Below are 27,285 nucleotides of genomic sequence, written 5' to 3' on the forward strand. Positions count from 1 at the left end.
CACGGCTGTGAGGGAGGAAATCACGGGCAGACTTCAGTATCCTGTGGCGGCCACACACTGACTGGCCTCCCAGACACACACAGGACTTCAGCCAGGACCTTGTCCCCTCGGCCAGCACACTCTCCAGCCCAGGTCTCTTACCTTGTCTTCCTTTCCAGACAGCTGCTCACAGGGCCACCGCCTCCCCTCCACCACTTGCCCGTCTGCTCAGCGCACCAGTCAGGCAGTTCAGATTCCCCAGGTGAACCGGCGATCCATTGTGGCCCTTTCCTTCCAACTGTTCCAGTGCACTTTTGAGAAGCCTAAAACTCAACCCCTTGTCAGCCAATATCCTGGAGCCAGGGTCTGGCTCTCAGGAACATAGCTTAACCCTGTGATGGCCTGACTGCCCCTTCTTCTGTTTGCTCCCTGCCTACTGGGTGCCCAGCTTCACACTCCTTCTATCTTCTCAACACGCTTCCCCCACAGCTCAGTCCTGATGCCCACCCTGACCACGCCAAGTGTGTGTTAACATGGAATTTCTAATGAAGGCCATACACACAGAGATACAGGAAAGGGCAATGAAAAAGAGGAGGAAAGCATGAGGATTTCGAGGGCTTGTGAGATCACTTGATTTCTCACTCCCATTTTCTTTCTTCTTATTCCTGTCTCTTCCCTGTCTTGAAAAGGAGTGCCTTTAATAAATGGGATGCTGCTCTCTCAGCATCCTTGTTGTCCTCATTGCAAACATGGTTTGGCCGGGGGAGTTTGATGGCGTTACAAGCTGCCTCTTGTACAAACATGACCCATCTGCCAACTCCCATCAGCCACAGAGGCACTCTGGGTTTGACATCCAGCTGACTGGGGTCCCAACACTACCATTCTGAAGCGAGTGGCAAATCAAAGAACTGATTTGACTTCACTCCCTCCCTTGGTCTAGGAACAGCGATACTTCCTGTCAGCCAGACAGGAAAACCAAAGCTGGGCTTTGTTCTGGCCATAAATCCTCTTCCTTTCAAGGTCAAACAAGTTCAGGCTGATGCTGGTCCCTAGCCTGGCTAGAGTTAACTTGATGCTGTTGAAGCCTCCTTTACTTCAAGCCCTTCGCAGCTCTACTGCCTCCTCTTACTATACTGGAACTCTCTAGAAACTGAAAGGTCCTAGAGAACACCAGTCACCTCTGAACTGGGCATTCATCACCAGGAGAAACCCAAACCCACAGCTCTAGGCTACCAATTCTCCAAGGGTCATTTATTGGGCAGGAATTAGATTCTAGAAAGGTTGCCCCAGATAACTCCATCCCTGTTAAAACTTTATAAAAACTTCTACCCAATGAGCAAAGTCACCACCACCGCTTTATGCAATCCCCACCCTGCCCAGGCTGAGCTGAGTCTTTAGAACACAAGAGGAAGAGCTCTGGCTTATGGTTGCTCCTGGTTCTGCAAGCCCACGTAAGCAACCTCTGCTCCTCTCTCAGGCTCCCAACAGGCCCGGTGGCCTCCAGACAGCTCCACCCCTAACCACCTTGGCCTGTGCAATGGCAAGAAGACACCACCACCAAGAAGGATAAAATAAGTTTTTATTTATAGTCTTATAGTAAAGGGGGAAGCCTTAACTTGCAAGACAATTCTTCGGCAGTATGTACAACATACTTTTTATTTCCATGGAATGGAATCAAACACGGACTGAGACTACAGAGTATACACTAGAAATCAGCAAACGCCGGGAACAGAGTAGGAAAGAGACAAAGAAATGAGGCCTAAACACACAAAACCCTTCACTGGGATCTGCTGACCGCAGCCAGCACCAGGGCTGGATCACACAATGGGGACACATTCGGAAAGGGAGCGGGGCGGGTGGGGATGGGGCCGCACCGGGGTGCGGGTTTAGTACCAGGTAAATCGCTCTTGGTATTTACATACAAAATCAGTTGGCTCTATTTCTTAGAAATACACACGGAAAGAAAGGAAGATTTGATCATTACTTTATGAATCTGTCGCTTTGCAATACCGACATCATCAGAAATAGGGACAAGTCACTCAGATTCAAATTTCAGTAGCAGGAAATAAATATCAAAACATCATCACTGGCCCTCAATACAAAACCGCTACCCCACCCGCTCCTTCCTTCTTGTCCCACCCCCGCCCTGGGGGCTGCCGCTTCACCGTGTCCACGGCCCTCCCTAAGGCTGGCTGAGAAGCAGGGGTGAAGCAGGCCAAAGACTCTGCACTGCACATCTGCCCCGCTGCCTTTCCCACCACAGACTTCTTCAAGGATCTGGTCTTTCAACAGGAGCGATAAATAGCTTTTTAGACTAAAAAAAAAAAATCCTTAAAAAGAAGGGGGCATAATTCTGATTACTCCAAACCGGTCGTCTTCTCACAGTAGAGCAGTCCACAGATTCACAAAGTCTACCAGGCAGAGGCGAGGGTGGCCCGGGAGGAGAGGCCTGGAGGGGCAGGAGTCCTCCGGGCACGCGCCCGGCAGGGCTGGAGGAGCTGGTGGGTGGTCAGGACACCATGTGCTCAGAGGTCCGGCCGGCCGTCTGTCCTCCACAGAGAAAGCTGCCAAGTTGGGGTATTTTGGTTTAAAAATTCCTGGTGGGGACAGGGAATCCCTGAAGGGAAATGTTAAAAAAAAAAAAAAAATAGTGGAAATGGGGAAGGAGAACGAGAGCTGTTGTCCAAGAGCTTCTACATAAAAATAAAATAAAAAACAAAAAGAGAAAGAGAAAAAAACAGAGTCTCTTAAATGGTTCTGAGGGTTCTAAGGATGAACTGAAAGGAGGATGAGACGACGGAGGAGACAGACAGTTTTTATTGCTGGCCTGCCCCGCGGAGCTTAGCTGGCCTCCATCCGGACCTTCTTCCTGCTCTGGGGCTCTTCGGGCTCCGACTCCGAGCTGGAGTCCGAGCCCCCATCGAAGGCAGAGATGGTGCCGCCCTTGGCGTTGGTGTAGAGGCTGTTGTCTGAGGAGGGGTAGTTGGTCTGCAGTTGGGCACTCGACCTCGCCTTCTCCAGTGCACGGACTGAAAGGCAACCAAGCGAGCGGGTTACAGCCTTCCGGAGGCTGGGGGACTAACCGAGTCTCAGCTCAGGGTCCAGCCTGTTCTTCCGAAGGGCTTGCTGGCCCCTGAGGCTCAGGGTGGCTCAGAAGTAACTCCCTTCTGGTGGCTGTTCCACCCACACGCTTTACTTCCCTCTTCCTTTCCCAGCCAGACCTGGGGGCCCAGTGGACATGGCCAGCCACTCTGCAATGCCACCCAACCCTAAAGAGAAGGCTTGTGATGTCACCGTCCTGTCATGGAAGCCCAGTGTAGTGACAGGAGCATGAGCTCCCTGTGGGACCCAGCAGTGCAATGACAGAGGAGAAGGTGGCCCAGCAATGCCAGGCTCCACAAGGGTGTGAAGGCTACACAACAGCAGGAAAGAATAATATAAGACGTATCAGCCAAAGAAAAGTTTTGGCTTAGCTCTCACGTACAAGATCCACTTGGAAAGACAAGCTGGACACTCGGAAGCAAGTCATCAATACACACGAATCCTGGGCCTTTTGACACATTGCCCCTACATGCAGGCTGCTCGGCCCAGGAACCAACCCGCTGCCGCCTCCCACTGCCCATCCCTCGGTTCAGCTCATTTTGAGCCTGGAAGGTCAACCCATTTATTTTATTTTATTTTATTTTATTGGAGGTGTTCTAACCCAGGTGGTTACTTGCATTTCCTTTTACTTGCATCTTCCATGAGGGAGGAAGAGAAGTGAATTCCCCAGGAACAAAGAACTTGATCAGCTCTCGCTTTCCCCTGTGGTTGTAGGAAAAGGCGGGTGTGAGCATTGGAGAACAGCATGGGCCTGGCCCATAGGCTGCCCTGATTGGACTACCATTGACAACAGGGAGGGCTCACTGTCCCTGAACACCTGGAGTTTCTGGTACTTACACAGCACACTCCAATCCAAGGACCTCACAGCTCTTTTGAGACACCTGATGCCAGGTGTGACCCCTACCACAGGCAGAGCACCTGAGCCCCAAGACGGGGAGATCAGGTCAGAAAAAAGCCTCCAGACGTCCAACCCCTAGACTCCACTGTTCCCTCACTGGCGGCACAAGTCCTTCCTCAGGATGGCTCTAACACTCAACTACTCAGGCCCAAGAGGCGGGGCCACAGCTGCTTATGAGCACACACTCCGTAACTGGTTCTGACTCTGCAGGCCCAGGGGCGAAGCCCTGACCTGGCCGGAGCACAGCAGGGCCAGCTGCCCCACAAGCTCAGGTGCTCACCTTGCTGCTCCAGAAGAGCATTCTGCCGCTTGAGGTCATCAATATCTTGCTGGTGTGTGTGGTTTTTCCTTCGCATATACTGGATATACTCTGTGGCTTTGTCTAGGATTTGGGCCCGGGATGCCTGTTGCAATATGAGAAAAAGCAAAGGGGACAAAATAAAGACCTAGTCCAAGCAGTGAGGAAACCATGCCTTTCTGCAGCAGCAGCAAGGGGAATGGAAGCGGGAGGGTGAGGCAGGACAAGGCTGACGAAAGACAGTAACTGCTATGGAGAGCCTTCTTTGTGCTGGTCAAGGCGCCAAGGGCTTTACATGGCTCACCTCACCAGCACTCTCTGAGAGAGGAAGGTCCACCAGGAACCCGAGGCTCAGAGCTTGCTGTTTTATTCAAAATCACCAGCTAGACAGCGGTGGAGCCTGGCTTCAAACTCAGGTCCGTCTGACCTCTGAACTTGTACTCTCCCATCCCTTTTGGTTCTTTAGGTTGCTTTCACGTCTTCAGCCTGGCTATGTCTGAAAACATTAAAATACTACTTAACTGAGAGTTTAGGCCACTCACTCTCTGCTAGGGCCTGACTACAGGGAGCTGGTCCAGAAACGAGTAGAGTCAGCTCTCGGTTGGAGCTGGCTCAGGATGGGAGTGGGGACAAAGTTTTTCATCAAGGTCCTACACCTCAGCCAACAGAGCCACGCTGCGGTGTCACTATTCAGCCCTCCTGGCTGAAGAGACTTTCGTGAAAGCTGTCAGAGCTCGATGTCAACACAGGAAGGGCATGAGATTGAGCCATTCCAGGAAGCAACCACACCTTCACCATGGGTAGCCTAGGCCCTACCCTGTCAGAGGAACAAAGTTACTAAGCCAGTAAAATGGATGTCAGGTTACTCTGGAGGTCAAACTTGCCTGGAAGATTCCCTTCAGGCTGCAAACATGGCCAGAATTACTCATGGCCAGGCGAATCGGCAGAATGGTACGAAGGCAGGCGAAGTGAAGCCCGAGGCAGGGTAGTCTAGTAGCTCAAGTGTGGCCCTCATGTCCCCGAGGCTCCTGAGCAGTAGCAAAGCCTCTTACTCAGGGTAGGGCAGTCCTCAACAGTTCTGTATTACAACCCCAGAAGGTCCTAAACAACCAGAACACAGCAAGGGGGAGGGCAAAGAAAAAGCCACACTCAGGCCAGCAAAACTAAATTCACTTGTACTAAATCCTGACAATCTTAATTTACAGACCTCAGGCTGGGCTGGGTATCAGAGAGGTTTACAAGGCCTGGGTTTATTCACCAGTCCTCACAAGTACTAGAATTTCTAAGCCTTCCTCTTATAGCACCCTTAAGGCAATTTCCTCAAAAGGAAATTGTTCCTATTCAACCATTTTTATCTGGTGTGAATTATGTGCAAGGTACTGAGCAGACACTGTGGGGAAACAAAGTGTATCAGTCATGGCTTCTTTTGCCCAGAAGCTTACTTACTATCTAGTCGAGGAGATAAATATATCTACACACAGACAAATCACAGGGCAGTACTGACAAGTGTAACGGGAGTAGTACAGATTAGAAAGGCCACAGGAAAGATGGCTTCTGGCTAGGGCGATTACTGTGTGGCAGGCAATGGCCTTGGCTCTGCACATACACACACACACATGCTCCCATCTGAAACAGTGAGCCCTGGTCACTATTTGTGGGAAAGGGTCACTGAGAGCCGGGAGAACAGCACAGGCACGGGCATAAGGGTGGGGACAGAGCCAGGTGCATTTCTTTAGTTGAGTAAGTCAGCTTACGTAGGGAGAATGAGAGCACTTAGCAATGAGGGCTTGCAACTCCAGTTGCAAGGCCACTGCAGATGCTGTTTCCAATTTCTGCCAGAGGGGACTTATTAGGGTCTAATTATTAGGTGATAAAATGGAAAAAAAAAAAAGGGCACATGGTTAGAAGGGAGTAATTAGAATACCCTGCCTCTCCAGACACTAGAGAGTGGCTTAAAGATAAAGTATTGTGGAACAGGTGGCAGGGTGGTGAGAAAGAGCCTAGGAATCCAGGGGGCAGTGCATTCTAGGTTCTGTCATTAATGGGCTCTGGACTGCAGACACAGTATTGCTCTCCATGGCTACGCCTTATCTGACTAGAAATTCTCTCAGACCCAACCTAACCCTCCAAATGTTATGAACACCAACACTGATCTAATTGCTAAGTATTTTACATCCCAGTCTTTCTTTAAATTTGCCTATTTTTTTCAACTAACAGTTGTCAGAAAGCAACATTAGCTCTTAACTACTTACTTGCATCAGAGACAAGGGTAAAAAGCAAAATCTCTGAAAGGGAGCATTTGTAAATGTTCAGTGATAACTTTTAATGAATGACCGGACTGAGTCGCAGCCTGTATGCTACCAAGGTTTCTCCTTCACGTATTTATACATGAAACCATGAAGTGAAAGTGAGCAGTAAGCATAGCACAACAAACCAAAGAGGGAAAAAGATCCCGAGTGATGGAAGTTTCCATTTCAGGGCAGTTTTCAGACGAAGAAAAAATTCATAGATGCTTAGAACACGGAGTGCCTTGGGAACAAGAGGTCCCCAAGGGCTGGATTGCTATAAACCTACAGAACGCTAAGCACAACCCTTCCTGCATGCCCCAAACAAAGCAGAAGCATCCTAGGCCTCTTGGGGGCCTCCTGACCTCTTCTTAGAAAGTCCAAAAGAATGGTTCAATTAATTTTATTTTGCCCTTCCCAAGGTACTCGAAGTAAAACCCAACAAGAAAATATTTAAAGTACAAAATACATAATTCCCCAAAACTTACATGTGTATCTAGTACAGGGGAGAAAAAGCAAAAGGTTGAAGATAGAAAATGCTAGACTCCTCCAAAATCCCCTCCTCCCAGCTTTCCAAACCATACCAGATCATGTTAAGATGTTGGCAGGCCCTTCCTTACCTTTATGAATTTACATTATGTGAACAGTAAACATGAAGCCAGCACGAACCCTGGGCTTTACGGCGTGGACCGTGGAATGGCCATGGGCTTTCAGTTTCTCTTTTCTGAAACGTGCTCAGTCAACTGAGTCAGCAATCTTCACATGAGTGTGACTGAGCGGATAGAACTTGGTAAGTCAACGTGTCCACAGATTGACTATTACCTTTGGGTACCCAGTAAGGACCTAAGTAATTTTTTTTTCCTGCTCGTTTTTACAAGTAGAAGGCACTAATTCTGATTCTGCCTTTCTGAGCAGAAAGAGATCTCTTCAATGGTTTGGACACAGCCCTGAGAAAGATGGACTGTGACTGAGGGGACTGAAGAGGTACTGGATGTCCTACGAAGCAGTGTGAGTTAACGCAAAGTGGCTCATCAGGCCTCTCTCTCACCTCTGGGAGCCATGCAAAAGGACACTGGACAGCCTTGCCAGATCTTGTTCCAAAGTCCTGGTTGCACACAGCAGTACAAATGATGATGATGATAACCGCAGCAGCTAACACTGAGCACTCATCAAATGCCAGGTATCCTCATACAACCTCTTGCTATTTTATTTCCCCTATTTTATAAATGAGGACACCGAGGCACAGAGCTGTAACCTGCCTAATGTTACAGAACTAGTAGCTAGTGGAGTCAGGATTTGAACCCAGGCCTCTGAGACACACCTATTTTGGGAAGACAGAAAGGCTGTGCAACTAATAAAAAAGATCAAGAGACTTGCAGAGACAGCGCTGTCACGCAGGGAGAGTTTGAGCAGGAGGAAAAGGACTATACAGGAGTCACCTGATCCGGCTACAAGGATGTCAGTGAAGCCCCTGGCGAGGCTGGTTTCCTTGGAGGAGCGAGAGCTCAGGTAAATCCTCTCTGCACCTGCGGGTGCAGGAGCGTGATGGAGCTGAAGCAAAGATGAAGACTAGTTTTTAGAATTAGGTTGAAAAAGTAAGAAATGGGGGGGAAAAAAGGAGCTTGCAATAATAGCAGCGCTGAAGGAAGACTTTTTCTTTTAAAGACAAGTGAAAACTGAACAGACTTCTAGCAGAGAAGCAAATAGAGAGGAAAAACCTAAAGATGCAAGATAGCTTGAGAGAGCTGAGTACCGTGGCCTGCGGAAGCAGAGACGCCAGCTCCCCATAGTACTGCCGGCTCCATTACCTAAGAAGGGTAAAACCAAAGCGGACAGTGGAGAAGACCCGGTGTGGCCGAGGGGCCCAGCAGGCCCCCGCCCTCCTCCTGCTCACGCCACAGCTGCAGCTGCTTGCCGTCTGCATCGCTGCCCACAGCGGCACAGACACAGGAAAGGGTCAAGCCAGCCTCCAGAGGCACCCACTTGAACATAACTCTGCTTGGGAACACAGTGCACCCTCCTCGCATGTTATGGCAAGAATCGACTACATATTTTCGGAAAGGCTCCAAAACCAAGAGCTTGATTCTAATTAATACCTTTTTAAGGCCCCGGTGACTCCTCAAGTAGTTAACACAGACACTCAGGATGACATCCAAGGTTACTCAATCCTGTTTAAGGCAGTGATTCTCAAAATTTTTCATATAAGGAAAGAGTTCACACACTTCTGGAGTTCATAAATTTCTGGAGTTGTCAATCTTATTACAGTAACCTGGATTTGTGTAAAACTCCAAGTTGTTTTAGAGAGCAGGGGGAGAGGTGAGGAAGAGAACAGCAGCACTAGACTGTGGCCATTAGCAACACCACTGCCCTTCCCCAGGGGCCGAATGCTGACTCGAGAAACAATATCTCAGCTGTATTTATCATTTTTCCTCCTCAGTCTCAAAATCAGATCCCACCATGCTGATGTTACAGCTGCCTTGTTTCCCCAACAATCAAAATGCTGTATCCTGGGGAAAGAAAAAAGAACTAGTGCCTGACTCACCAACTGACATCTGTTTTATTTTCCACTAGTTATTTTAAAGAAAATAAAACTATTATTTTCTGAAACCTGCACATGCTTTTACACATAGTAAGGTAAAAGGAGGCTAGGGCAAGGCAAGTAAACATCTGCATTTGAATAAGCCATCTTCTGAGAACAAAAATTAAAGAATTTGCACAATAAATTTGGGTCTGCATTAAACTAGTTCATTGCAAAATGGAACCCCTCCTCAGTGCCAACAAGAGAAGCTGGAAGGCTCTGGGGTGAGAGCCAGCATAGCCAAGTGGCCCCTCAAAGACGTCCTGCTGCCAGGCCCTCCCCAGCCCAAAAGACCATCTTGTAGATCACTAGGGGAAGGCAGAGCTATCACGCCCTTCAAGGGGCTTAGTTCCAGCCAGGAGTCAGACCTTTGCTTAAGGGTCAACACAAATCATGTTTCAAACCCTGTATTCCCTTCCCTGGCCTTGGGCCTTGGTAGTTTGAAATGAAGGTGCAACACTTCCCCACCAAACTTTGACCATGAAGGACAGGAGCACACAGTTCCCTGAAGAGGAGATAAAGCTATTAAATAAACACGTGGAAAGGATTTACTATCACAGGTAATAAACAGAATACAAAATTAATTACTACCTTTTGCCTACTAAATTAGTCACCCCCTCCAAAAAGAAAATTCTAATGATGGTAAAATTGGTACTCTCAAAATACTGCCAAAACACTAGTCTTTGGAATTTGCCTGAAAAAGTAAGAAATGAAAAAAAGAAGACATGAAAACAATCCTGGAAAGCATTTTGGCAACACACAGCAAAACACTAGATGTTCTTACCCCCAGACCCAGCAATCCAACTTCCGGGAATCTATTCTATGGAGGCAGCCACATACACCAAGACGGTCATCATTACATTATTTATAAAATTAGAAAACTGGAAGCAACTTAAATGGCCAACAGAAAGAGAAAAACACCTAATGACTAAATATGAACACTCTAAGACTTAGGAAAAAAGCATATTATGTGAAAACAGCAAGCTATAACATTTTACTCATGTAAAGCATACATATGAAGAGACCAGAAAGGAATACACAGATTGATAATACCATCATTTCCTTGCTTCTTAGACTTTTATCAATAAACCCCTGGATTTAATAATAGCAGCTTTTGGGGGGGAGAAAAAAGGAAGCAGGTTTCTTTTGACACCCACCTTAAGGCACCCAATTTCAGCCATATTAAAATGAGGTGTGGGGTGGGGAGAGTACTGTGTATCTTTGAACTGCACTGTCCAACACAATAGCTACTAGCTACATGTGGCTAATAAGTGTTTGAAATGTAACTAGACTGAATGGAGATGTGCTGTAAGTATAAAACACACATTGCATTTTTAAGACAGTGCAAGAAAATAAAGTAAAATATCTTACTAGTAATTTTGTTTCATTTACTTTTTGCTGAGGAAGATGATCCCTGAGCTAACATCTGTGCCAATTTTCCTCTATTTTGTATGTGGGTCACTGTCACAGCATGGCCACCAAAGAGTGGTGTAGGTCTGCACCCAGGAACCAAACCTGGGCTGCTGAAGCAGAGCATGCCGGACTTAACCACCAGGTCACAGGGCTGGCCCCTCATTAGTAATTTTTAATGTACTGGTAACATTTTGAGGTCATACTTATTTTTGCATATTAGGTTAAATAAAATATATTAAATTAATTTCACCTGTTATTTTACTTTTTTATTGTGTCAACTAAAAAATTTAACTGTACTTATAGTTAAATTGTTATTTGTGGTCCCACATTAAACTTCTATCAGGCGATGCTTGTCTTAGAATCTTAGAATGAAGAAAGGTGGTAGCTGTGTTAAGAGGATGGGGGGGCTGTTTGTTTCTTCCTCCTATCTTTCTAAAGTTTTTGCAATTTTGTTAGAGGAGAAAAAGAAAAAGAAATGCTAAAAGGAAAGCCTAGTAACCAATCTCTCTCCCCCAATGTCAAGATGGAAGAACGTCCCTCCCCCAGCCCCTGGCCCTCTCCCCAGGAGCGAGCCTGCCCTATTGGCGCTGCAGAGTCTCAGAAGGACGAACAGGCTCCTGCCCTCCAAGAGCGCACCCTCTGGTCAGGTGCTAAGATCGTCACAGAAACAAGAGAGATACAGGAGAGGCTCCACGAAGGGCCCTGGGGTTCACAGAGAGTGATACCACAGGGTTCTCAGAGTGGTGAAGTATCTGATATGGGCCTTGAAGGCAGGTGGTAGAGACTGACTGGCAGCGGAGGCCCAGGCAGGGAGAAACACATGCAGGTACACGGGCAGGAAAGGGGGCACAGGCTGAGGACCCCTTGTGAGTGGGTCTCTTCACTGTGAAACCTCAAGGTCACCTGGGAGGTGAGGCCGGAGTTGGACCTTGAGCAAAGGAAAGAACTCAGATAAACTGAGAATGACATTCCTGGGGAAACAGAAGGTGTACACCCCTCCACAATAAAGGGAGGAAGAGAAAAAGCAGGCAGGCAAGTCGAGTTCCTTATTTAGAGAACACAGAATGCCAGTCCTTACCTTGCTGAGCCCTGAAAGGCCCTTGGAGGTTTCAGGCAGCACATAAACACAGTTTAGAAAGAACTGGATAAATCAATACATTTACAGTTGCTGAGCCCAGAGCTTTAGGGAGACTTAGGAAACTATGGACAGCAATTTAAGATGTAGAAAATTTAAGAAGAAAATAATTGCACAAGTTGGAATCTGGCCAGGTAATAACCTTAATGAGTAATAAGGTGAAATAGGTAGGGCTGTGGTTTATATTTCATTTAAAAGATAATCCCTCCAGCAGCCCAGACATGATGTAGAAACTTTCTGTGTGAACAGCCTGCCTTAAAAGGTGTCCACCAAAATGAGCCTCTCCCAGTGTAACGTGGCCAGGTGGACCAGGGCTCCTTTCCTTCAGTTAATAAACACTCACTCTGTGCCAGGCACTGAGGGAAGAAATACAACCAAAAGATGTCTTCCCTGCCTTTATGGTACTTATTATGGTGTAGTGCAGGAGATGGGCAGACAGTCACCAAGTAACCACACAAATATATATACAGTTACAACTGGGATAAGTGCCCTAGTCACAGTGCTGAGTGGGTTTAACAGGGAGACTGACCTTCAGCCATAAAAACTGTCACATTCCCTGCTATAAGGAAACTGTTCAATTTCCACAACTACCTGTTAAGGAAACTAGGCTTTAATGGAGATGAAACAGAGTAGCTCAGTGTTTTAACCTCTTATTTGATGCTCAGCCTGTTATCTTATTATTGTTAACTGTAAGGTGTAATCCTCTCTCCCAACAAGAGAGCAAGACCCTCAAGAGCAGACACCATCCATTATGCCTTTTACACCTCCACCACACTCACACGGGTCTTAATTAAACAGCTGAACACAACCATGCTGCCTGCTGCTGTTTTCTTTAAAGGGCTAAGCAAGCCCACTCTTTGCTCTGGCACTTTGACTCCACAGCTATACGCTGGGAACCTACCATGTGCCAGAGTCTGTGCCAGGAGCTGACAGAGGCAGTGCCCTCAGATTCCCACCCAAAATGAAGGAATTCTAAACTTAACACTGACTAGAAGAAACCTTGTTTTTACTTTCACTTTAGGTTACATTCTCTCTTTTTAACACAGCTCTATCCAGAAAGGAGAAATCCAGAGTACAACTGCCTGAGAGAGCAATTAAGTATGATAAACAGGTATTTAGGAAGAGACTTAAAAGATGAGAAATTTCTATAAACCACTGTACAGCTACAAACGGCAATGTTGAAACAGAACCTTCTATCACTAAAGTCAACCACGCTAAGGAGCCAGTGTGATTGGACGTAATCCCTCTGGCTGGGGTGGTGGGGCTAATCTAAGGGGGGAGGGCAGAATTATGTCCCCAGTAAAGGCGAAATGATGGGCTGGCCATTGCCCCCACAGAAACAGGGTGAGCTCAGTGCCAGCAAGCCACTGGTCCACCCTCCCTAGTACCCAACCAAGGACCCTTAAAACAAACAATAATTCTGTTCTAGAAAAGTAATGTCAAGAAGAACAAGGCAAAGAAAAAAAAAAAAGAAAAGAAAAGTAATGTCTCCCCATAACACAGGGGGCCACAGTTACTCTTGCTTTTATTCCCATACTCTGGTTGACTGGCTGATGGTTCTATTTCCATCCCATCTCTCAGTGGACTCCACATAGTGCTAAAAAACTATAAGGGAAACAAAAGACTACAACCACAGAGTTCCAGAGTCCACCTGCAAACACTGGGACCTATGGCAAAACACAAATGGACTGCCAACTCTAATGGTCTATTTCACAGAACAGCTAGCTATGCGGACTCAGAAAAGTTTACAAACTTTAAACGATCCTCAAATCTCTGCACTTCAATGTTACCTACACACACCACCTTAGGGGAGAGTATTTTAGTAGCAGCCCTGGTATGACATACTGCCAAGATCACTGGCTCTATCCAGGGGACGCTCCCCATATAAAGACAAGATATAAGTATTTAAGCAAGAGTTCTTTAAGATATCCTTTGATTGTTTACCCCTGGTTTGGTCAAAAGACTGAACCTGGCAACTGGCAGTCCTGGGTTCTAGTCCCTGTCCAGCTGTAGACTGGGATCATGATCTTGAGCCTGTTTTCTCACCCTGATATAGCAACGACAGTAGGAGTGGTTAGCAATGGTAACTGTTCAATTACAATACACAGTATAATACTTGCCTCATAGAATTGCTGTGCAGATTTAATTTTACATTGCAATACAGATGTTAGTTACTACTTATTTTTTTATTTAAGCAAAAGGAGACCATTCCGTACGTTTATTTTATAGAAGAAATACAGAAAACAGAGGATAGAGTTTAGATCTCACATTTAAAGCTATTTTTTTTTATACAAGTATCCCCCATTCTTGGTTAGGATCCAATTCAATCAGTATTAGTTTCTTTTTAAAAAACAAAAGGCTTGGGGCTGGCCCAGTGGTGTAGTGGCTAAGTTCATGCACTCCGCTTCGGTGGTCTAGGGTTCACAGGTTTGGATCCCGGGCCCTGACCTAGCACCACTTGTCAAGCCTTGCTGTGGCAGCATGCCACATAAAATAGGGGAAGATTCGCACAGATGTTAGCTAGGGAATAATCTTCCTCAAGCAAAAAGAGGAAGACTGGCAATAGATGTTAGCTCAGGGCCAATCTTCCTCACAAAAAAAGAAAGGCTTAAGACATGTATGACAGATAATCCAAATACTAAGTACGAAGTCACCTGGAAAATAAAGAAGCTCAAATCAAAGGAGACTGCAGACCTTTCCTTCAAGAATCTGATCTAAGCCCTCAAAACTTACAGGGTAAAATAATAATTTTATGATTATTTACATAATGTCACAACCTTAATTACTGCAATCCAAATCAAGAATTAGCCAATTTCCTTTGGTTCAAATACCACATTTTAAAAAATTGCAACACTGAGTGAGAACTCGGAAGTCTGAGACCGAAGTGTTCTGCTGGACTCCCTGAAGCACCTGTGAAACGGTGCTGGCAGACAAGGAGAGTAGGGAGGTCATGGAACTTAGATGGGAAGGGGTGGGGTGCAACCAGAGCCAGCAGCCATTTCCTTTATTCATACTTCGTACGAAACACTTGGATTGTAACACAGGACAGGATTCTCAAGTCAGAAAGGCACCTGGTAAATTCCCACACTGGGGCTCTGTTGATGGGTTCTACGAAACCCGGCCCCTCAAGCACTCCTCTCCCCGAGTCTCGCTACTTCTCTGACCTCATCTCCTGCCACCATCCCTTCACTTACTCCACTGCAGCCACTCTGGCCTCTATTCTCCTTGGCGGGCCCAGGAATGCTCCCCCGTTCCTGCCTCTGGACTACTACACTCACCTTCCCTCTGCCCAGAATGCTCACCACCAGACAGACACATGCTCTTTCCTTCGCTTCCTCCAAACCCCTGGTGGAACGCTGCCTGCCAGTGAGTTTTCTTGTCTGCCCTAATGACAGTTGCAGCCCTTCTTCCCGTTTAACTTTCTCCACAGCGTTCTCGACATACTGTATATAGTTCATCATGAGTTCATTTTCTATCTTCTCCTCACCAGGATAAGGGCTTCTGGCTGTTTTGTTCACTGCTGTATTCCTAGTATCTAGAACAGTGCCTGGCGTGTAGCAAACCCTCAATAAATATTTGTTGAATGGAGTGAGTGAATAAATGAATGGGCCACGATGAATGATCAACTATTCACTCGTAAGCTACCAAATCCACACTGTCCACTTCCTTGAAGAAAGGAGACAACAGGATTCAGGGTAACGTAATTTTAAGGACTTATGGAAGAATGTTATGGCAATGTAAAATAGGCTCGTTAAGGTAAAAGGTTTGGCTGAGCTCCTATGACCCGCCTCTCCCAAACTGTTCTCAAACTTAAGAATGCCGAGGAATCACCTGACCGCTTGTTACAAACACAGATCCCCCGGCCTGCCTCTAGCAAGGGGGATTCAGGAGAAATTCTGATGTGGGTGGTCTAAGGGCACCTCTGGGAAACAATGCCTTGGCACTACTCCTGGTTAGATATGAGACTTGGGAGAAGGCAGCTCTTGTGATTTAGTTCACCACTGTAATGGAGACCATGGCATACGAATAAGCACTGACTGTCAACAGTTTAGACGCGCACAAGAGATAACTCTTTGCACGTGTGTACTTGGACTGTAAGGGTGAGTCTCACTCCCCATCATAAACCTTTCTTTTGGTACTCAGACAGTGTTGTGTCCAGGAATGTTGTCATTCCAGGTAAGTACCTTGATCCACAGCCATTAAACCAAGTCCACACTAAGTAGGCCTGACCCATGGCAAATTCTGGTTTTGCAATACTAGGTATTCACATGGCCTCTTGGCTGTTTTGCTTTCCTCATAAAGGTCAGACCTGCCCCATGCTACAGCCACATAGAAAGCCACACCTTAGATAAGGTATAAAGCACATGACTTACCAGAGTGGCAATATAATCAAACAGAAACCATAATCATTCCACGTTTGATTCTGGATAACCAAACCAACCCAGGACCCTCACCACAGAGCTAAATCAGGAGAGCCATTCAAAGCACAGCTGAGAGCAATGATTTTTCTGAAAATGGCTGCTTCTTTAAACACTGGATCATTGAACCAAAAATCCCAGGTCCTAGTCCCTGCCACTTACACCACTGAACTGTTGCAGGAAGCAGCCAGCTACATTCTCTGTCAAGGACGGAACTAACTGTGCAAACAGATGTTTTCTCTAAATTCAAAGGAGTGACCCTAATCCACAGGCTGCTTACTCAAAGCTTCCAACTCTGTTTTTCAAATGAAGAAACAGTTGGCGCCTACCTCTCCAGGGAAAACATTAGTTTCCGGAAGGCCACCAGTGGGGTGGGGAAAGGGGGGAGCAGCACAGTTATTTTTTTCTTCCATTTCATAGGAACATGTCTCCTTACTGAAGTCTTTCGTCCCACAGTTTAAAATGCTCTTCACGCTCTTTTGAAAGAGCAGCTGTTGGGACTGTGAGACCACTGGTGTCCAGGTTGGGTCACACACATTCCTGGGAAGTGTCATCTAAAATGAGCACTAACTTTCAACCACACGGAAGAAATGCTCATGGAGGTCTAGGGAATCACTGACCTCAGGAATCCTTAGTGTTGTCCCAAACTACTAGGGGCTACTCTCTATACTATAATGTACAGTTCTAATAATTTCTTGAATGAGTACTTTATTACAAATAATACTAATTTTAAAAGATAATTCCTACTGATGTCTTACAAGTAGCTCTATTCCACCTGACACTAAAGCAGGGAACCTAGAGCAGGTAAGGTGTGTGAAGATTCCCCCAAAGAATCAAAAATGAAGGAAACCACGTTACCTGAACAGCCCTGACTCCAGTTCTTTCCAGAAGGGTGAGTGCCCTGTTAAGACCCACAGCAAGTTCCAAACTGGTGGTGGCCAATCAGCTTTTTCAATAAACTCACCTTCTCTCCCTGGAGGGAGGGGACCGAGTCCCGCAGACTGTGAAAGCTGTCTTTGATGTGGTCCCTGCGTTTTCGTTCCAGTGCATTATGATGAGCCCGTTTGTCAGCCTAGGGAAATGGGAGAAAGAGCACATTAGCGAAGTCACTCCTTCTGCTTGGAACAGGTGTGTGGGGTACAGCCTGGAAGTATATGCTGTCAGCGCTGTCCCTGGCGATTGCACGGGGAAGGATTTGTCGAGGTGGGCAGTTAGGAGTCTCCAGAATTAGGCTCTGCTAAAGGGGGAGAAAGGGGTGAGCAAGGCTTGCGACAGGAACATCCAAAGTAGCTCGATGCATCCAGCTCATGCATAAGTGAAATAAATGTTATTCATGGGGACAAAGTGTGACTCTCCTGCAACATTAGTCTTCCCCTACAACTTACTCATGTGACAGAACAACTGCTAGTCCATGGTTGGGAGGTGACCAGGTAAAAGCTCCAGTGGGCCCCTTCCTAAGACGCGTAAGAGATCCCCCATGGCGGGTACCCAGGGAAGGAGTCAGGTCACCGGCGCAGGGCTTCTCTCCATGTGAAACCCAGAACCATGAGTCTGGTGTGGTCTCCAGCTAGGCAAATGAACCAATTTAAGACCTTTTCATCAAATCATACAAGAGAAACCAAAACCTCTAGAAAACCCAGAGGCATGAATCTGCGATCATGAAGACAGAGCTGATACTGACATGAACTGCATTCTGAGTTCCTGTTTTTTAAGGCGGATCCAAGGTACTATCCTGCCAAGGGCTTCCTCTCACACAGGCTTTTCCAGAAAGACAGTTCTTAGATGGCAAATCTTCTGACACTCACATGCTCTGAATAAATTTCCTCAGGCACCTGTGGCAGGTCATGCTTATTTGGCAGTATCTAAATACCCATGGACCAAAAAGTCTTTATCCTGCCCTGCTTAGAATTACAAATAAGAACATCAGCTGGCAAGGGACGAAGACTGCCAACAAATCAGGAATGGCGAAATATGCTGGCTTCAGGCAGACGAGACAGTGCTGGAGAGCCTGCAGGACAGCTTTAGCAGGTCCCCGTGAAAGGGGTACTCCCTCCAAATGGGACACAGATGCCTACTCAACCTACCACGAGAATGACATCACATCAACACTTTGGGAATTACGGAAAACAATACCTGAGAATTTATCCTAAATACACAAGGTTGCACTGAGCTAACCTAAAGAACAAGTCTGTATATGGGCAGTTTAGGTAGTTTTAATCTACCTGGACAGAGCACCAGGAATTTTAAAAATAAATAACTTGGCTTAGGCACAAGAATGCCTGAAATGAATCCTGTACTAGACAAGACGTACAGACAAAAATCTACAAAGACAAGAGTTGCAGGGTCAGAGGACTTGAAATTCTATTATCTAATCCTAGAAGTCTGAGTCAGGCTGGGAGCAGCTGTGACAACTCCAGGCACCTCCCGGTCTCTCCAGCGCCTCACCTTACCCACAGCTCTGCTGAGTTGGACACGTGGTTCTCCTCAGCACATGCTCATTCTCAGGGCAGACGCCTGGAGCACCTCTAGAGCTCTCTTCATCTTGTTAAATCTGAATTCACTGTAAAATGAGTGTTTGCTGAGCTCTAGTGATATATGGAATTTATGGGGAAAGTGAAGGAACAGCCAAGCTTAGAATACCAGAGAACTGGAGGCCAGAGGTAGGTTTGCCATATCATACAACGTTAGAGTAAGAAATCAGCTGATGCCTTCTAACAGCAGGATGAAATAGCTTGAGGGAATTAAACATATTTAAGGACCTAGTCCTTTTCTAACTTACTGTTCCCTCTAGTCACCTACACAGGTAAGTTGGGCTGGCTTCTAATCTGGACTAGATCTAAAGAGCTTAGAAGCTGAGAGATGGCATTTGGCATCTATCTGCCTCTCCTGTGTTTTCTACACTCCCTAAGATGGTTTATTTACATGCAAATTAATCGTCCAGCTTTGGTCTCTAGCAGCAGCCCAAGATACTCATGTCTACTAAATCACCCTGATTCCTGGCCCTCCTTCCAGCTTAAGAGCTGTGCACAGAAGCAGTGACACCAGAGTTACCCACAATCCCTCTTGTTGATACAAATAAAATTCTAATTGTCTGTTTTCTTTCTGGGAGAGCCCTGCAAATCTCAAACGGCAGAATCAAGCCGGACTTGGTTTCACTCAGGCCTGCTCTAGAGGGGTGGAGCTAAGTATAATCTAACACCAAAATCATCCCCACAATGCACTACCCCCTTCCCATTCAGTGAGCCCTGAAAGGACTCAAATGGACAAGTCTTTTGGTTAGAGGATTGTAAGTGAACTTGGCTGTGGACCATCAACAGAAATCCTGGCTTCTCATCTGGGGAGCCAGCCAAGTTTGAGAAGTTGGCTCAACAAGGAAAGGCAGCAGTCCACTGCCTGGTAGAAAGCCTGGCTAGGGACTGTTGTTCTCAAAGTAGTGGATGGAATTTCTGTGGTGTTTCCAGGCCCAATTTAACTAGCAGAAGAGTGGAATCTTAGACCAATCCCCGCTGCTGTGTCCATCCCCAAGCTGCTACGCCTAACCAGAGTCGATTTTAAAGCTCTCAGAGACAATGGCAACGATGTCTTTTTCTCCTCCCTAAGTCTTATTTGAAAGAGCAAGTTAAAAATATGCAGAATTAACATGCCTAATTCCAGGCAACTCTGAACTAAACAATACCTCTAGTGGCTTGAAAGAGCATAGGAAAAACCTTTACACAAGGCTGACTCTGTTTGGGAAACATTTCCAAACCATAGATCCATCTAGCCCGCTAACACTGCTGCTTCCTGTACCACCACCACCTCCCCTCCCTTCATCCAAATGGAGGGCCAGGTGCCAGGCTTATCATTGCTTTGTTAACTGTCTTCACTTGCTGGCAACCTTTTTTGAAAGGGCCAAGGTTTCAGAGTTGAGAATGAAAAACGGGGTGAAGACTCCCAGTGTAAGGCATCTGAGATCCCCCCACAAACTCAAAACTAGTGTTAAAAAAACAAAGGGAAAGGGCCAAACAATTGTGTCTTGAACAAACAAAGCTCAACTCAGATGAAACAGCTTTCTTTCACCAATACTCTGCAAGATGTTTGATAACGAAAAGAATGGTACCAAACAAATTCTAGAAGACACAGAGGTAATCTTGGGCTGTACAGCAGGCCCCCAAGTACCTCCTCTACACATCCTACAGGAGCAGTGGCTAGATGCTGCCGCTCTTCAAGTACACTGACTTTGCTGTTTCTGCCAGAAAACCCTTCCTTCAGGGCATCCCAGACTAAGAGAAATACTGAAGGGCTGTGCGATACTGAAGAGTGGCCCACAGATGCTCAACAGGAACTCCAGCACCAAATCACTTCCAGCTTTGACATCTCTGCCAAGGTTTTTATTCAGCCTCTCAGTTTTATTTCCACCAAACTTTCCATACTGGTAGCCAGAATAAAAATCTTCACCTACAATTTGTCCATCTCTGACACTAATAAGCACGTGTATCTTAAGTGTTGTTAAATGTTGAAAGCAAACATTATTTTGTTAGCCAAGAAGTGGTTAAACTAGCAGGATGTCATTCAAGCTAAGAAGGTCTGTTCAAAATTGAGAACTTCTTTAAATTATTTCCTTCCAACTTATTGCAGAGAATGCATCTTCGTTCAAGGCATTCCATCAGTGAGCAACCTTATTTCCTACAAGTTCTAGGGAGGCAAATAGCATGGGAAAATAAATACTCCATTATTCAAGGATGCATAAGGGTCTCCAAAACAATGCCATTTCTTGCAGGCTACCTGATACCTAACCCCATCTATAAGGGGAATCTTCTCAATTCCAATGTACAAAATCCTCAGCATACCGGGAATTAGAGCTGCCTGCTATACATTTACTGCCTTTAAGAAATTCAAAGGTTGCATTTTAGATGGAAGGTAGTGTTACTTATGATGATTAATAACCTATTCTTATCAAACACTAATACTGGAAATACATGGGCTCAAAAATTCTCATCAGAAAAGATCTATTTATTATTTCTGATAGATAAGAAGTGAAAAGAATAACAAAACTGAACTTCTAAGCAACTTATTCATTTTAATCAACAGGAAAATTGTAACAGGAAATAATGGGCAGCTAGGATGAGAAACCCACTAAGGTCCTTCATAGGAAGAGATAAATGGCAACCTTCCAACACCTCTCCTGCTTGAAGCCGACTGCCTGGTATACACTCTAACATCTAATAAATATGTGTTTTTGAGGCTTTTTTTTTTTTTAAATCATTTGGTGCCTAAAAGAACTTGGGAATGCCATTATCAAAAAATGCCATCACGCTATAGCCATTTAAGAGGGTAAGAATGCCTTGGTCAGTAAGAATGCCAGGAAATTTTAATTAAAAACCAAGTTAGATTCCTTGATCAACTATTTTGCCACTACTGGCATCTTGAAAAAAGACTTTTAAATGTAAGAACACCCTTTCCTGTAACAAACACGCATATTCAGAAACCAAACCTGGCATTTCTGCATTACTATCAACACTCTAAGCAGACACAAAGTACACACATCGTGCAGCACTTCTGCCACGCAACTAATTCCAGGTAAAACAGCCAACTCAGAGTAAACTCCAACCTCAAAAGCAACCAAGCTCATTCTCCTCTGGATACATCGCAATTCCTAAAGAAGCAAAGAGCTCTGAGAAGTTAAAAATATTTCATACCAGAAAGGCCCAGAAGTGGATTTGCACAAATCTTTTTTAAATCCCCTAACAGGTATACCGTATCTGCAACATGTTCAGCTGTCATAAAGGATAAGAAGCTGGAAAGGCCCTGGATCTCCTGACCAAGGCACTAACCCTTCATTTCTTATATACTTCCAGTCTTTCCAAAAGGAACTTCCTAAACAAACAAAACAAAAGCATCACTTCGCATGAAATACACCTGTCCCAGAAAATGATCTGTAAAATGCACCCTTTTCCCTCCAAAAAATAATAAAAATAACATAATGGAATTCTGAGACGTATTGAATTTAGTAATAAAAACATTGTTTGGGGTTGCTTCCTTTAACAAAGCATATTGGTTCCTGGAGAAGCTGTTTTCCGTTTGCACTGAGGCAACAGAAAAAAATATTCGTCAAATCAGTTTCACTTTCTGTTACCCTCATTTCCTAACTCTGTTCTTGCTGAGTATCCTGCATTTCTCATGCAGTAAGGCCATACCTGCTGTAGTGACATTATCAAATACGAATGCTTCTTTTCATATTAGGACCCACAGAACCTTTTCCAAATAACTTTTTAAGTTCTTCCGTAGTCCTAAATATTTGGTTGTTCACATTTTTCTTCTGAACTAAGGCAAAGTTTAAGAATAGTTTCCCCTGCCAAGTTTTAAAAAACATATTTATTATCCATACTAAATGTCAGGAAGTAAACAGATGTATTCACAGAGAAAAAAGAAAAAGAAGTCCTTTTTACCCTAGATTTTCATCATAACTGTCTGATACACTATAAAATTTTTTTATGACCCATTTGCTGCTTCTCTCCATGCTGCTCTGATTATCTTATGCCAGGTACTATTTACAAGTCCCAGCAAGGAGATGTCAAATGAAAAACAAAGGATCAAACCTGCTCCCTTTACCCACTCCCCAAATCAAAGGGAAAAATCATAGGCACCTTAACACTAAACTAAAAATATCTATACAAAAGAATGAGATTAGCGTCCTAGGAGAGTGGAAACATTTTAATAATTTAATAAAGCAATTTACATCAACATCCACGTGGATGGCTATTTTAAAGAGCAGAAATCTTACAAGAACTGTAAGCCAAAATTTCAAAGAAAACTTTTCTCTCACTGGAAAGCCAAGGCAATTCCAATTCAAATAATGATTCCGCAAAAGAAGCCAAACCAATCCCTGTCCTCCAACCCTGATCAAGCCCTGGGCAGATTTTATAACTGCACGCTTGGAGGGAACAAACGTTTTAAATAGACTGAGTCCCAAACAGGAAACTCCACATTCACATTATTAAGGATACTAGTAACTGAAAAAAAAAAAGGAATTGAATTTTCAAATACATCTCCAAATATAAGTATCTAACAATATTTCAAGGAGAAATAAAACAAATTCTTTTCAGTGACTACTACCCATGGGTAATTTTTAAGACCCCTGGAACAAACGCATCCTCTGATTTTATGGAAATATCAGCTTTCAATAAATAAAATTTTTCTCAATGCCACTCTACTTGGACAAGCTGGAGAAGCTCTGCTTGCTCTAATGCAGAGCAGGTACGAGTAAAAGGGCTTGTTCTTATCCTGGGATAATTAAATTCTTAGACCAAATTCTAGCAGGCCCCCAAACAACTTGATTATCCCACACATCTTTTTAAAAATTAAAAAAAAAATCTGGATTTCGAATTTTTTTTTAGACATAGGAAGATCTGGCCACACTGAGCCCTTGCTCTCACATAACAACAGCCCACGTGGAGTCCAGTGGTTGACTTCTCGCAAGAGGCACGTGCTCTCCAGTACCCCAGTCCTCACCTCTGCTCTCTACTTTATTTCTGACCATCTCATGGCCTGGGTCCCTCCAGAGGCATTGGAATTTTTGAGTCCCATTCTATACACTTCGTACTGTTCCTATCTATCAAATATTAGACACTCTGATATACTTTTCTTCCTCTCTCTGATTCTGATTTTGGGTCTATTCTTTTTTTCCTTTCTCTAATCTGTTCATGGAACACCCACAGTACTGTCTCAGACTGTAAAGACACGAAATTAGTATCTATCGAAACCCTAAGAACCACCTACTGAGAACATTTAATACCAAAACCCTGAAAGATTACTGATACCACTGCATGATCTCAACCATCACCTTTTAACAAACTTCTCTCTGAAAGGCCACTGTTCTTCACCCATTTTTCTATTTTCTTTATGCTTCTCCTTCAACTCAAATGTAGTCAGACCACAAGAAGATGTATGTGACACTTTCATATTCAACCTCTGGCTCCTCTACATTCCCAATTTCTGCATTAGAACAATACCATGTTGTGCTAGATTCTATAGGGCTACAGCAGTCACATGACTTTTGGTTACAGATGATTACGGCATGTGGCTTCAGATTCACACAACTAGGCAGATACGGTTTAGAACCTACTAGTTCTAAAGTAAATCTTCTGACCATTTTGCCCTGAAATAATACTACAATTTACTTTGATTTTATTTATCATTTCCTACTTATACAGTGACAGCTAGATGCCCCATCGGAAAACTACGAACAATTCACTTCTTTGCATACAGCTCCTCTCACTCACCTACAGTCTCTGGAATTATCACCTGAGAATCTAGAACTATGAGATTTGCAAACCCGCCCCCCCACCACCACCTAGACCCCCAGAACAAGGCCCCCACCTCACCTTAGCGGTTAACAGGAGAGTTTACTACAATATTAAAAGTAATAGAAGGATCTCTTTTTCTCTCTGACCCCAAAAAGGACTAGAACTGAACGGAAATGAAAATGAAATGGAGAGTAGGAGACGTACCGCAGATTGAAACCTCGGTTGCTCTTCCTGGAATAAGAGAGAAAAAAAAAATAGAAAATATAGAAGTTATTTTTACACTTCACATTGAATAATAAGAAAGAAAATGCCGGCGGTGGAGGAAGCGGCGGGTGGGGAGTCAGCCCGACCCCCCCGCTCCCCACGCCCCATCTCCCCAGCGGGATCCGGTAGCGGGGCAGGGGGCTACCGAGCGCCGCCCCTCCTTCCGGGATCCGACTCGGCCAGAGAGGGTCCAGAGCACTGCCTCCTACCCCCGGACCGAGCTCGGGGCATCTGGGTACTCCCAACCCCTCTCTGCCCTCCCTCAACCCCCAGGATCCGGGTCACGCGAGGGGATCGCGGACCCAGGCAGCAGGTCCTGAGCGCCGTCCCCTTCCCCAAGATCCGGACAATAGGATCCCGGGCGCACCCCATCTCTGTCCCCCGGATCTTGGGCGGGATAGGGTGGGAGCGGGAGGCCGCAGCACCCTCCTCCACGGGGGAAAGTGGGGGATCCCAGAGGCCGCGTGTCTCCTCCCCAGCTCCAGTCCCAGAAGGCCGCTCCGGACAGGAGCCCGGAGCCGAGCGAGCTGGGATCGCGACGGAGGCGGTCCTGGCCCGGGGGGATGGGGAAGGAGGCGGCGGCTGCTCGGCCCCCTCTTGCCGTCGCCCGGCTGAGAGCCCCGGCCGCTGTCCCCGCCTGACAACCCGCACGGGAAGGAAGAAGCCCCAGGACTCACGTCGCTCTCCACCTCGATGTCATCGTTATCGCTCATTTCCTACGGCCCAGGGAGCGGCCACTGCAGCGGCGGCAGGGAGGGGGGAGGGGTGGAGGGGAGGGGGAAGTCACCGACAACAACAAGCCGAGTCCCCCCACACACACACACACTCACTCACTCACTCACTCGCTCTCTCACTCACTCACACACACAACACGGGCGAGAACCACCTCCTCACTGCAGCACCGGATCAACGGCGGCACGCACGCCCGGTCGGCCCCCTCCACGTGACCGGGCTCGTCACGCTTGGGCCGCCGAGACTTGTAGTTCTCGTCCCTTTGACTGACGGTCCAGCTAACGCCAGAAAAACTACAAATCCCATAAAGAACTGCATCCAGTTGACTCCAGCCCGGCTTGTTGACTGAGCCCAGAGCGCCTGCGTGTCCTGTGGAAGGGGGCGGAGAGAGAAGCGGCGCGGTGCCTGCTGGGAGTCGTAGTCCGCAGACCGCGAGTTGTCAGGAGGCTTTCCTCCCGAGGCAGCAGAGGAGGCTGCTGGGAAGACAGGACACGTGGAGCGAGCCGGGGCTCCTGGAGCTGGGCACCGTCTGAGCGCCGGGCGCCGGGCCCAGGGGACAGGGTGGAGGCTCTGGTGGAGTAGCCGGTTGCCTAAATAACGCTGCCTCTCTTTGGTGCGACTGGTTTTACTTTGTCTTCTTCATGCTTGAGTCTCTGCTTTGCGCCCTGTGGCGTAACCCGCCAGTGGGGGTATCCTACTGTGGTGGACAAGGGGGCGCGGCTCGGGATGTCTGCTCGTACCCTTGGGATCTGTCTGTGGGGAGGTGTCAATGGCAGATATTAAGTGGTGTTACAGGGCAGCCAGGGTGACCGGCCTTGCTGAGGGACCTCTCCCAGCCACGAGAAGCTTGTATTCATTCGTCGGGAGTGACCATCCTTGCTACTCACATGAGGCTCGTAAATTCGTAAATTCATTCACAGACCTCCGACCCTCAACAACGGGTTTACGTGGAAGTAAAAGCCTCTTCTGAGTTTGTGGTAGCCCAGCTGGTTTAGGGAGTGCCCCAGTTCAGAGTACCATAATTAAGAATCACAGAAAGTATCAAAACGGGAAACTTGTGCAGCTCCCTATTCAGTCAAAATCATATTTAAATACTGTGGCATGAGGGTTGATCATATCCATTCCACCAATATTTTTGGACACCTAACATGTGCCAGCATGGGGATACCGTAGTGTATAAGACTGGCTCAGTCGCTGCCTTCCCGCAGCTCACCTGTGGAAACAAATATGAGATTGCCCTGCCGCCATTTTAAGAATGTACATCAAGTCTCACAGGAAGGAATAAAAAAATAGTAACAAGACACTTTCAATCCCGACGTAAACAAAGTAGCTGAACTACACTTTTACATTTGGTCTCCAAAATGAGTGAAATCTTGAACTTTTCCCATAAATTACTGATTCCCCAATGGAAACCATATTATCCCTGACTTTTGAATACAGAAATTTGGGGATATGTCATGACCTTTGTAACATCTCCCTATGTGAGCATATCATCCATGCTGAAGAGACAAGTGTAAAGGTAGTAATCTTTCCTTTACATTTTTGTCCTTTAAATATCTGTGCTATTTTTATTCACTCTTTGAAATCTGGAATCATCGTGTCTTTGCAGGTAAACTCATCTTTTCTAAATACTTTTGTCTCCTTGGCTTCTTCCACACTAACCTGGAGAGACAGACTTAAGCAGACCATTATGTCGTAAGAGCCCATGGGCTCTAAGGGAGACAGGGAAGGTAGCTCTTGAGTGAGTTAATTAGCTGGATATTAGAAGCTAGGGCTAATTCACTATTACAACAATTACTGGGTGCCAGTTATGTGCAAAGCATTATAGCGCAACCCTGCCTACAAGTTAAAATCACTCCAGAGCTTTTAAAAATCCCGATGCCCAGGCTGCACCCCAA

General features: G+C 46.0%; 1 protein-coding gene across 6 annotated transcripts; it reads right to left on the reverse strand.

Annotated features, from left to right (window-relative positions):
* Positions 1-1,541: 1,541 nt before the first annotated feature.
* On the reverse strand, positions 1,542-25,624 carry MAX (MYC associated factor X). Of its 6 annotated transcripts, none has more exons than XR_011504626.1 (6): positions 25,333-25,582; positions 24,596-24,622; positions 17,071-17,178; positions 4,260-4,383; positions 3,699-3,783; positions 1,542-3,008 (listed from the first exon to the last, which is right to left on the reverse strand). XR_011504626.1 is itself a non-coding variant. In XM_044773766.2 (5 exons), exons 1-5 carry the CDS (start codon positions 25,366-25,368, stop codon positions 2,821-2,823), a joined length of 483 nt encoding a protein of 160 aa, XP_044629701.1. In that variant the 5' UTR covers positions 25,369-25,608; the 3' UTR covers positions 1,542-2,820. The 6 variants fall into 6 exon arrangements, 2 of the variants coding, with proteins under 2 accessions (XP_044629701.1, XP_044629704.1); XR_011504625.1 differs by having other exon boundaries at positions 3,683-3,783; XR_011504628.1 differs by lacking the exon at positions 24,596-24,622 and having other exon boundaries at positions 25,333-25,600.
* Positions 25,625-27,285: the final 1,661 nt, after the last annotated feature.

Source organism: Equus asinus, chromosome 7 (genome assembly GCF_041296235.1).
Source record: "Equus asinus isolate D_3611 breed Donkey chromosome 7, EquAss-T2T_v2, whole genome shotgun sequence".
Taxonomy (NCBI): Eukaryota; Metazoa; Chordata; class Mammalia; order Perissodactyla; family Equidae; genus Equus; species Equus asinus.

What these genes read in the sequence shown, in the direction of transcription:
- MAX (XM_044773766.2), bottom strand. Translation starts at nt 25,368, where the DNA reads ATGAGCGATAACGATGACATCGAGGTGGAGAGCGAC. An exon ending in ACATCGAGGTGGAGAGCGAC is followed by an intron (nt 24,623 to 25,332) that starts GTGAGTCCTGGG and finishes CTCTTATTCCAG; the next exon opens with GAAGAGCAACCGAGGTTTCA. An exon ending in CCTCCCTCCAGGGAGAGAAG is followed by an intron (nt 4,384 to 17,070) that starts GTGAGTTTATTG and finishes ATATTGCAACAG; the next exon opens with GCATCCCGGGCCCAAATCCT.